The sequence below is a fragment of the Somniosus microcephalus genome, chromosome 9 (assembly GCF_052327205.1).
Source record: "Somniosus microcephalus isolate GS21.2 chromosome 9, FLI_Smic_1.0, whole genome shotgun sequence".
Lineage (NCBI taxonomy): Eukaryota > Metazoa > Chordata > Chondrichthyes > Squaliformes > Somniosidae > Somniosus > Somniosus microcephalus.
Window position 1 is genome coordinate 230,679,031 of NC_140995.1, and position 12,976 is coordinate 230,692,006.

The window sequence follows — 12,976 nt, forward strand, 5'->3', positions numbered from 1 at the left end:
GTGTGTGTGAGACTGGGTGTGTGTGTGTGACCAGTAAGATTCTGGACCTTCAACAAGGGAATACTTGATAGGGAAACATGTTCCGAGTACAGCTTAATATACGGTGGGTAGGGGGATGCGGCGGTAGGGGGGATGCAGCATGAGTCACCAATGTCTTCTTGGCAACAATCAAGCCCCGATAATAGTTTATCGATAACGGTCTGGGAAAGGCCACACCAACCTCATGAGTCCTGAAGAATGGAGACACCTCCAGAGTATCCTGAATCAGCTTCAAGCGGTCAAGGTACTTATTCTGGAATGGAGACACAACAGGAGAATTACTGGAGACAACAGGGGAATTACTGGAGAGACAACAGGAGAATTACTGGAGAGACAACAGGAGAATTACTGGAGAGAACAGGGGAATTACTGGAGAGACAACAGGAGAATTACTGGAGACAACAGGGGAATTACTGGAGAGACAACAGGAGAATTACTGGAGACAACAGGAGAATTACTGGAGACAACAGGAGAATTACTGGAGAGACAACAGGAGAATTACTGGAGAGACAACAGGAGAATTACTGGAGAGAACAGGGGAATTACTGGAGAGACAACAGGAGAATTACTGGAGCCAACAGGGGAATTACTGGAGAGACAACAGGAGAATTACTGGAGACAACAGGAGAATTACTGGAGACAACAGGAGAATTACTGGAGACAACAGGAGAATTACTGGAGACAACAGGAGAATTACTGGAGACAACAGGAGAATTACTGGAGAGACAACAGGAGAATTACTGGAGAGACAACAGGAGAATTACTGGAGAGACAACAGGAGAATTACTGGAGACAACAGGAGAATTACTGGAGACAACAGGAGAATTACTGGAGAGACAACAGGGGAATTACTGGAGAGACAACAGGAGAATTACTGGAGACAACAGGAGAATTACTGGAGAGACAACAGGAGAATTACTGGAGACAACAGGAGAATTACTGGAGAGACAACAGGAGAATTACTGGAGACAACAGGAGAATTACTGGAGACAACAAGAGAATTACTGGAGAGACAACAGGAGAATTATTGGAGAGACAACAGGAGAATTACTGGAGAGACAACAAGAGAATTACTGGAGACAACAGGAGAATTACTGGAGAGACAACAGGAGAATTACTGGAGAGACAACAGGAGAATTACTGGAGACAACAGGGGAATTACTGGAGAGACAACAAGAGAATTACTGGAAAGACAACAGGAGAATTACTGGAGACAACAGGAGAATTACTGGAGAGACAACAGGAGAATTACTGGAGAGACAACAGGGGAATTACGGGAGAGACAACAGGAGAATTACTGGAGAGACAACAGGAGAATTACTGGAGACAACAGGAGAATTACTGGAGACAACAGGAGAATTACTGGAGACAACAGGAGAATTACTGGAGACAACAGGGGAATTACTGGAGAGACAACAGGGGAATTACTGGAGACAACAGGAGAATTACTGGAGACAACAGGAGAATTACTGGAGAGACAACAGGAGAATTACTGGAGACAACAGGAGAATTAATGGAGACAACAGGAGAATTACTGGAGAGACAACAGGAGAATTACTGGAGAGACAACAGGGGAATTACTGGAGACAACAGGAGAATTACTGGAGACAACAGGAGAATTACTGGAGAGACAACAGGAGAATTACTGGAGACAACAGGAGAATTACTGGAGACAACAGGAGAATTACTGGAGACAACAGGGGAATTACTGGAGAGACAACAGGGGAATTACTGGAGACAACAGGAGAATTACTGGAGACAACAGGAGAATTACTGGAGAGACAACAGGAGAATTACTGGAGACAACAGGAGAATTAATGGAGACAACAGGAGAATTACTGGAGACAACAGGAGAATTACTGGAGACAACAGGAGAATTACTGGAGAGACAACAGGAGAATTACTGGAGAGACAACAGGAGAATTACTGGAAACAACAGGAGAATTACTGGAGAGACAACAGGAGAATTACGAGAGAGACAACAGGAGAATTACTGGAGACAACAGGAGAATTACTGGAGAGACAACAGGAGAATTACTGGAGACAACAGGAGAATTACTGGAGAGACAACAGGAGAATTACTGGAGAGACAACAGGAGAATTACTGGAGAGACAACAGGAGAATTACTGGAGAGACAACAGGAGAATTACTGGAGACAACAGGAGAATTACTGGAGAGACAACAGGGGAATTACTGGAGAGACAACAGGAGAATTACTGGAGAGACAACAGGAGAATTAGTAGAGAGACAACAGGAGAATTACTGGAGAGACAACAGGGGAATTACTGGAGATACAACAGGGGAATTACTGGAGAGACAACAGGGGAATTACTGGAGAGACAACAGGAGAATTAGTGGAGAGACAACAGGAGAATTACTGGAGAGACAACAGGAGAATTACTGGAGACAACAGGGCAATTACTGAAGAGACAACAGGAGAATTACTGGAGACAACAGGAGAATTACTGGAGAGACAACAGGAGGATTACTGGAGAGACAACAGGAGAATTACTGGAGACAACAGGAGAATTACTGGAGAGAAAACAGGAGAATTACTGGAGACAACTGGAGAATTACTGGAGCGACAACAGGATTATTACTGGAGAGACAACAGGAGAATTACTGGAGACAACAGGAGAATTACTGGAGACAACAGGAGAATTACTGAAGAGACAACAGGAGAATTACTGGAGACAACAGGAGAATAACTGGAGAGACAACAGGAGAATTACTGGAGACAACAGGAGAATTACTGGAGAGACAACAGGAGAATTACTGGAGAGACAACAGGAGAATTACTGGAGAGACAACAGGGGAATTACTGGAGACAACAGGAGAATTACTGGAGACAACAGGAGAATTACTGGAGAGACAACAGGAGAATTACTGGAGACAACAGGAGAATTACTGGAGACAACAGGAGAATTACTGGAGACAACAGGGGAATTACTGGAGAGACAACAGGGGAATTACTGGAGACAACAGGAGAATTACTGGAGACAACAGGAGAATTACTGGAGACAACAGGAGAATTACTGGAGAGACAACAGGAGAATTACTGGAGACAACAGGAGAATTAATGGAGACAACAGGAGAATTACTGGAGACAACAGGAGAATTACTGGAGAGACAACAGGGGAATTACTGGAGACAACAGGAGAATTACTGGAAAGACAACAGGAGAATTACTGGAGACAACAGGAGAATTACTGGAGACAACAGGAGAATTACTGGAGACAACAGGAGAATTACTGGAGAGACAACAGGAGAATTACTGGAGAGACAACAGGAGAATTACTGGAGACAACAGGTGAATTACTGGAGACAACAGGAGAATTACTGGAGACAACAGGAGAATTACTGGAGAGACAACAGGGGAATTACTGGAGACAACAGGAGAATAACTGGAGAGACAACAGGAGAATTACTGGAGACAACAGGAGAATTACTGGAGAGACAACAGGAGAATTACTGGAGAGACAACAGGAGAATTACTGGAGAGACAACAGGGGAATTACTGGAGACAACAGGAGAATTACTGGAGACAACAGGAGAATTACTGGAGAGACAACAGGAGAATTACTGGAGACAACAGGAGAATTACTGGAGACAACAGGAGAATTACTGGAGACAACAGGGGAATTACTGGAGAGACAACAGGGGAATTACTGGAGACAACAGGAGAATTACTGGAGACAACAGGAGAATTACTGGAGACAACAGGAGAATTACTGGAGAGACAACAGGAGAATTACTGGAGACAACAGGAGAATTAATGGAGACAACAGGAGAATTACTGGAGACAACAGGAGAATTACTGGAGAGACAACAGGGGAATTACTGGAGACAACAGGAGAATTACTGGAAAGACAACAGGAGAATTACTGGAGACAACAGGAGAATTACTGGAGACAACAGGAGAATTACTGGAGACAACAGGAGAATTACTGGAGAGACAACAGGAGAATTACTGGAGAGACAACAGGAGAATTACTGGAGACAACAGGTGAATTACTGGAGACAACAGGAGAATTACTGGAGATAACAGTGGAATTACTGGAGAGACAACAGGAGAATTACTAGAGAGACAACAGGGGAATTACTGGAGACAACAGGAGAATTACTGGAGAGACAACAGGAGAATTACTGGAGACAACAGGAGAATTACTGGAGATAACAGTGGAATTACTGGAGAGACAACAGGAGAATTACTAGAGAGACAACAGGGGAATTACTGGAGACAACAGGAGAATTACTGGAGAGACAACAGGAGAATTACTGGAGAGACAACAGGGGAATTACTGGAGAGACAACAGGGGAATTACTGGAGAGACAACAGGAGAATTACTGGAGAGACAACAGGAGAATTACTGGAGACAACAGGATAATTACTGGAGAGACAACAGGAGAATTACTGGAGAGACAACAGGAGAATTACTGGAGAGACAACAGGAGAATTACTGGAGACAACAGGAGAATTACTGGAGAGACAACAGGGGAATTACTGGAGAGACAACAGGAGAATTACTGGAGAGACAACAGGAGAATTAGTAGAGAGACAACAGGAGAATTACTGGAGAGACAACAGGGGAATTACTGGAGATACAACAGGGGAATTACTGGAGAGACAACAGGGGAATTACTGGAGAGACAACAGGAGAATTAGTGGAGAGACAACAGGGGATTACTGGAGAGACAACAGGAGAATTACTGGGGAGACAACAGGAGAATTAGTGGAGAGACAACAGGGGATTACTGGAGAGACAACAGGAGAATTACTGGAGAGACAACAGGGGAATTACTGGAGAGACAACAGGGGAATTACTGGAGAGACAACAGGAGAATTACTGGAGAGACAACAGGAGAATTACTGGAGAGACAACAGTTGAATTACTGGAGACAACACGAGAATTACTGGAGAGACAACAGGAGAATTACTGGAGACAACAGGAGAATTACTGGAGAGAAAACAGGGGAATTACTGGAGAGACAACAGAAGAATTACTGGAGAGACAGCAGGAGAATTACTGGAGAGACAACAGGAGAATTACTGGAGAGACAACAGGAGAATTACTGGAGAGACAACAGGAGAATTACTGGAGAGACAACAGGAGAATTACTGGAGAGACAACAGGGGAATTACTGGAGAGACAACAGGAGAATTACTGGAGAGAAAACAGGGGAATTACTGGAGAGACAACAGGAGAATTACTGGAGAGACAACAGGAGAATTACTGGAGAGACAACAGTTGAATTACTGGAGACAACACGAGAATTACTGGAGAGACAACAGGAGAATTACTGGAGACAACAGGAGAATTACTGGAGACAACAGGAGAATTACTGGAGACAACAGGAGAATTACTGGAGAGACAACAGGAGATTTACTGGAGAGACAACAGGAGAATTACTGGAGAGACAACAGGAGAATTACTGGAGAAACAACAGGAGAATTACTGGAGACAACAGGAGAATTACTGGAGACAACAGGAGAATTACTGGAGACAACAGGGGAATTACTGGAGAGACAACAGGAGATTTACTGGAGAGACAACAGGAGAATTACTGGAGAGACAACAGGAGAATTACTGGAGAGACAACAGGAGAATTACTGGAGAGACAACAGGAGAATTACTGGAGAGACAACAGGAGAATTACTGGAGACAACAGGAGAATTACTGGAGACAACAGGAGAATTACTGGAGAGACAACAGGAGAATTACTGGAGACAACAGGAGAATTACTGGAGATACAACAGGAGAATTACTGGAGAGACAACAGGAGAATGACTGGAGAGACAGCAGGAGAATTACTGGAGATACAACAGGAGAATTACTGGAGAGACAACAGGAGAATGACTGGAGAGACAGCAGGAGAATTACTGGACAGACAACAGGAGAATTACTGGAGAGACAACAGGAGAATTACTGGAGACAACAGGAGAATTACTGGAGAGACAACAGGGGAATTACTGGAGAGACAACAGGAGAATTACTGGAGAGACAACAGGAGAATTAGTAGAGAGACAACAGGAGAATTACTGGAGAGACAACAGGGGAATTACTGGAGATACAACAGGGGAATTACTGGAGAGACAACAGGGGAATTACTGGAGAGACAACAGGAGAATTAGTGGAGAGACAACAGGGGATTACTGGAGAGACAACAGGAGAATTACTGGGGAGACAGCAGGAGAATTGGTGGAGAGACAACAGGGGATTACTGGAGAGACAACAGGAGAATTACTGGAGAGACAACAGGGGAATTACTGGAGAGACAACAGGGGAATTACTGGAGAGACAACAGGAGAATTACTGGAGAGACAACAGGAGAATTACTGGAGAGACAACAGTTGAATTACTGGAGACAACACGAGAATTACTGGAGAGACAACAGGAGAATTACTGGAGACAACAGGAGAATTACTGGAGAGAAAACAGGGGAATTACTGGAGAGACAACAGAAGAATTACTGGAGAGACAGCAGGAGAATTACTGGAGAGACAACAGGAGAATTACTGGAGAGACAACAGGAGAATTACTGGAGAGACAACAGGAGAATTACTGGAGAGACAACAGGAGAATTACTGGAGAGACAACAGGGGAATTACTGGAGAGACAACAGGAGAATTACTGGAGAGAAAACAGGAGAATTACTGGAGAGACAACAGTTGAATTAATGGAGACAACACGAGAATTACTGGAGAGACAACAGGAGAATTACTGGAGACAACAGGAGAATTACTGGAGACAACAGGAGAATTACTGGAGACAACAGGAGAATTACTGGAGAGACAACAGGAGATTTACTGGAGAGACAACAGGAGAATTACTGGAGAGACAACAGGAGAATTACTGGAGAAACAACAGGAGATTTACTGGAGAGACAACAGGAGAATTACTGGAGAGACAACAGGAGAATTACTGGAGAGACAACAGGAGAATTACTGGAGAGACAACAGGAGAATTACTGGAGAGACAACAGGAGAATTACTGGAGACAACAGGAGAATTACTGGAGACAACAGGAGAATTACTGGAGAGACAACAGGAGAATTACTGGAGACAACAGGAGAATTACTGGAGATACAACAGGAGAATTACTGGAGAGACAACAGGAGAATGACTGGAGAGACAGCAGGAGAATTACTGGAGATACAACAGGAGAATTACTGGAGAGACAACAGGAGAATGACTGGAGAGACAGCAGGAGAATTACTGGAGAGACAACAGGAGAATTGCTGGAGAGACAACAGGAGAATTACTGGAGACAACAGGAGATTTACTGGAGAGACAACAGGAGAATTACTGGAGAGACAACACGAGAATTACTGGAGAGACAACAGGAGAATTACTGGAGACAACAGGAGAATTACTGGAGAGACAACAGGAGATTTACTGGAGAGACAACAGGCGAATTACTGGAGAGACAACAGGAGAATTACTGGAGAGACAACAGGAGAATTACTGGAGACAACAGGAGAATTACTGGAAAGACAACAGGAGAATTACTGGGGAGATAACAGGAGAATTACTGGAGACAACAGGAGAATTACTGGAGAGACAACAGGAGAATTACTGGAGACAACAGGGCAATTACTGAAGAGACAACAGGAGAATTACTGGAGACAACAGGAGAATTACTGGAGAGACAACAGGAGGATTACTCGAGAGACAACAGGAGAATTACTGGAGACAACAGGAGAATTACTGGATACAACAGGGTAATTACTGGAGAGACAACAGGAGAATTAGTGGAGAGACAACAGGAGAATTACTGGAGAGACAACAGGAGAATTACTGGAGAAACAACAGGAGAATTACTGGAGACAACAGGAGAATTACTGGAGACAACAGGAGAATTACTGGAGACAACAGGAGAATTACTGGAGAGACAACAGGAGATTTACTGGAGAGACAACAGGAGAATTACTGGAGAGACAACAGGAGAATTACTGGAGAAACAACAGGAGAATTACTGGAGACAACAGGAGAATTACTGGAGACAACAGGAGAATTACTGGAGACAACAGGGGAATTACTGGAGAGACAACAGGAGATTTACTGGAGAGACAACAGGAGAATTACTGGAGAGACAACAGGAGAATTACTGGAGAGACAACAGGAGAATTACTGGAGAGACAACAGGAGAATTACTGGAGAGACAACAGGAGAATTACTGGAGACAACAGGAGAATTACTGGAGACAACAGGAGAATTACTGGAGAGACAACAGGAGAATTACTGGAGACAACAGGAGAATTACTGGAGATACAACAGGAGAATTACTGGAGAGACAACAGGAGAATGACTGGAGAGACAGCAGGAGAATTACTGGAGATACAACAGGAGAATTACTGGAGAGACAACAGGAGAATGACTGGAGAGACAGCAGGAGAATTACTGGAGAGACAACAGGAGAATTGCTGGAGAGACAACAGGAGAATTACTGGAGACAACAGGAGATTTACTGGAGAGACAACAGGAGAATTACTGGAGAGACAACACGAGAATTACTGGAGAGACAACAGGAGAATTACTGGAGACAACAGGAGAATTACTGGAGAGACAACAGGAGATTTACTGGAGAGACAACAGGCGAATTACTGGAGAGACAACAGGAGAATTACTGGAGAGACAACAGGAGAATTACTGGAGACAACAGGAGAATTACTGGAAAGACAACAGGAGAATTACTGGGGAGATAACAGGAGAATTACTAGAGACAACAGGAGAATTACTGGAGAGACAACAGGAGAATTACTGGAGACAACAGGGCAATTACTGAAGAGACAACAGGAGAATTACTGGAGACAACAGGAGAATTACTGGAGAGACAACAGGAGGATTACTGGAGAGACAACAGGAGAATTACTGGAGACAACAGGAGAATTACTGGATACAACAGGGTAATTACTGGAGAGACAACAGGAGAATTAGTGGAGACAACTGGAGAATTACTGGAGCGACAACAGGATTATTACTGGAGAGACAACAGGAGAATTACTGGAGACAACAGGAGAATTACTGGAGACAACAGGAGAATTACTGAAGAGACAACAGGAGAATTACTGGAGACAACAGGAGAATTACTGGAGAGACAACAGGAGAATTACTGGAGACAACAGGAGAATTACTGGAGAGACAACAGGAGAATTACTGCAGAGACAACAGGAGAATTACTGGAGAGACAACAGGAGAATTACTGGAGAGACAACAGGGGAATTACTGGCGACAACAGGAGAATTACTGGAGACAACAGGAGATTTACTGGAGAGACAACAGGAGAATTACTGGAGACAACAGGAGAATTACTGGAGACAACAGGAGAATTACTGGAGACAACAGGGGAATTACTGGAGAGACAACAGGGGAATTACTGGAGACAACAGGAGAATTACTGGAGACAACAGGAGAATTACTGGAGAGACAACAGGAGAATTACTGGAGACAACAGGAGAATTAATGGAGACAACAGGAGAATTACTGGAGACAACAGGAGAATTACTGGAGAGACAACAGGGGAATTACTGGAGACAACAGGAGAATTACTGGAAAGACAACAGGAGAATTACTGGAGACAACAGGAGAATTACTGGAGACAACAGGAGAATTACTGGAGAGACAACAGGAGAATTACTGGAGAGACAACAGGAGAATCACTGGAGACAACAGGAGAATTACTGGAGACAACAGGAGAATTACTGGAGACAACAGGAGAATTACTGGAGAGACAACAGGGGAATTACTGGAGACAACAGGAGAATTACTGGAGACAACAGGAGAATTACTGGAGAGACAACAGGAGAATTACTGGAGAGACAACAGGAGAATTACTGGAGAGACAACAGGAGAATTACTGGAGAGACAACAGGAGAATTACTGGAGACAACAGGAGAATTACTGGAGACAACAGGGGAATTACTGGAGAGACAACAGGAGAATTACTGGAGACAACAGGAGAATTACTGGAGATAACAGTGGAATTACTGGAGAGACAACAGGAGAATTACTGGAGAGACAACAGGGGAATTACTGGAGAGTCAACAGGAGAATTACTGGAGAGACAACAGGAGAATTACTGGAGACAACAGGAGAATTACTGGCGAGACAACAGGAGAATTACTGGAGAGACAACAGGGGAATTACTGGAGAGACAACAGGAGAATTACTGGAGACAACAGGAGAATTACTGGAGAGACAACAGGAGAATTACTGGAGACAACAGGAGAATTACTGGAGAGACAACAGGAGAATTACTGGAGACAACAGGGCAATTACTGAAGAGACAACAGGAGAATTACTGGAGACAACAGGAGAATTACTGGAGAGACAACAGGAGGATTACTGGAGAGACAACAGGAGAATTACTGGAGACAACAGGAGAATTACTGGATACAACAGGGTAGTTACTGGAGAGACAACAGGAGAATTACTGGAGACAACTGGAGAATTACTGGAGCGACAACAGGATTATTACTGGAGAGACAACAGGAGAATTACTGGAGACAACAGGAGAATTACTGGAGACAACAGGAGAATTACTGAAGAGACAACAGGAGAATTACTGGAGACAACAGGAGAATTACTGGAGAGACAACAGGAGAATTACTGGAGACAACAGGAGAATTACTGGAGAGACAACAGGAGAATTACTGCAGAGACAACAGGAGAATTACTGGAGAGACAACAGGAGAATTACTGGAGAGACAACAGGAGAATTACTGGCGACAACAGGAGAATTACTGGCGACAACAGGAGAATTACTGGAGAGACAACAGGGGAATTACTGGAGACAACAGGAGATTTACTGGAGAGACAACAGGAGAATTACTGGAGACAACAGGAAAATTACTGGAGACAACAGGAGAATTACTGGAGACAACAGGGGAATTACTGGAGAGACAACAGGGGAATTACTGGAGACAACAGGAGAATTACTGGAGACAACAGGAGAATTATTGGAGACAACAGGAGAATTACTGGGGAGACAACAGGAGAATTACTGGAGAGACAACAGGAGAATTACTGGAGACAACAGGAGAATTAATGGAGACAACAGGAGAATTACTGGAGACAACAGGAGAATTACTGGAGAGACAACAGGGGAATTACTGGAGACAACAGGAGAATTACTGGAAAGACAACAGGAGAATTACTGGAGACAACAGGAGAATTACTGGAGACAACAGGAGAATTACTGGAGAGACAACAGGAGAATTACTGGAGAGACAACAGGAGAATTACTGGAGATAACAGGAGAATTACTGGAGACAACAGGAGAATTACTGGAGATAACAGTGGAATTACTGGAGAGACAACAGGAGAATTACTGGAGAGACAACAGGGGAATTACTGGAGAGTCAACAGGAGAATTACTGGAGAGACAACAGGAGAATTACTGGAGACAACAGGAGAATTACTGGCGAGACAACAGGAGAATTACTGGAGAGACAACAGGGGAATTACTGGAGAGACAACAGGAGAATTACTGGAAACAACAGGAGAATTACTGGAGAGACAACAGGAGAATTACGAGAGAGACAACAGGAGAATTACTGGAGACATCAGGAGAATTACTGGGGAGACAACAGGAGAATTAGTGGAGAGACAACAGGGGATTACTGGAGAGACAACAGGAGAATTACTGGAGAGACAACGGGGGAATTACTGGAGAGACAACAGGGGAATTACTGGAGAGACAACAGGAGAATTACTGGAGAGACAACAGGAGAATTACTGGAGAGACAACAGTTGAATTACTGGAGACAACACGAGAATTACTGGAGAGACAACAGGAGAATTACTGGAGACAACAGGAGAATTACTGGAGAGAAAACAGGGGAATTACTGGAGAGACAACAGAAGAATTACTGGAGAGACAGCAGGAGAATTACTGGAGAGACAACAGGAGAATTACTGGAGAGACAACAGGAGAATTACTGGAGAGACAACAGGAGAATTACGGGAGAGACAACAGGAGAATTACTGGAGAGACAACAGGGGAATTACTGGAGAGACAACAGGAGAATTACTGGAGAGAAAACAGGAGAATTACTGGAGAGACAACAGTTGAATTAATGGAGACAACACGAGAATTACTGGAGAGACAACAGGAGAATTACTGGAGACAACAGGAGAATTACTGGAGACAACAGGAGAATTACTGGAGACAACAGGAGAATTACTGGAGAGACAACAGGAGAATTACTGGAGAGACAACAGGAGAATTACTGGAGAAACAACAGGAGAATTACTGGAGACAACAGGAGAATTACTGGAGACAACAGGAGAATTACTGGAGACAACAGGGGAATTACTGGAGAGACAACAGGAGAATTACTGGAGACAACAGGGGAATTACTGGAGAGACAACAGGAGAATTACTGGAGAGACAACAGGAGAATTACTGGAGACAACAGGGGAATTACTGGAGAGACAACAGGAGAATTACTGGAGAGACAACAGGAGAATTACTGGAGACAACAGGGGAATTACTGGAGAGACAACAGGAGAATTACTGGAGAGACAACAGGAGAATTACTGGAGACAACAGGGGAATTACTGGAGAGACAACAGGAGAATTACTGGAGAGACAACAGGGGAATTACTGGAGAGACAACAGGAGAATTACTGGAGAGACAACAGGAGAATTACTGGAGAGACAACAGTTGAATTACTGGAGACAACACGAGAATTACTGGAGAGACAACAGGAGAATTACTGGAGACAACAGGAGAATTACTGGAGAGAAAACAGGGGAATTACTGGAGAGACAACAGAAGAATTACTGGAGAGACAGCAGGAGAATTACTGGAGAGACAACAGGAGAATTACTGGAGAGACAACAGGAGAATTACTGGAGAGACAACAGGAGAATTACGGGAGAGACAACAGGAGAATTACTGGAGAGACAACAGGGGAATTACTGGAGAGAC

At 43.8% G+C, this 12,976-nt stretch overlaps 1 protein-coding gene across 1 annotated transcript in view; it reads right to left on the minus strand.

Moving 5' to 3' along the window:
- Positions 1 to 12,976, minus strand: part of LOC147113116 (inositol-trisphosphate 3-kinase B-like) — a 224,573-nt gene that overhangs the window by 24,249 nt on the left and 187,348 nt on the right. Inside the window, exon 6 of the mRNA XM_085997993.1 lies at positions 221 to 292. Within this exon, the coding sequence (XP_085854119.1) occupies positions 221 to 292 (72 nt within the window). The remainder of the gene's footprint in view (positions 1 to 220; positions 293 to 12,976) is intronic.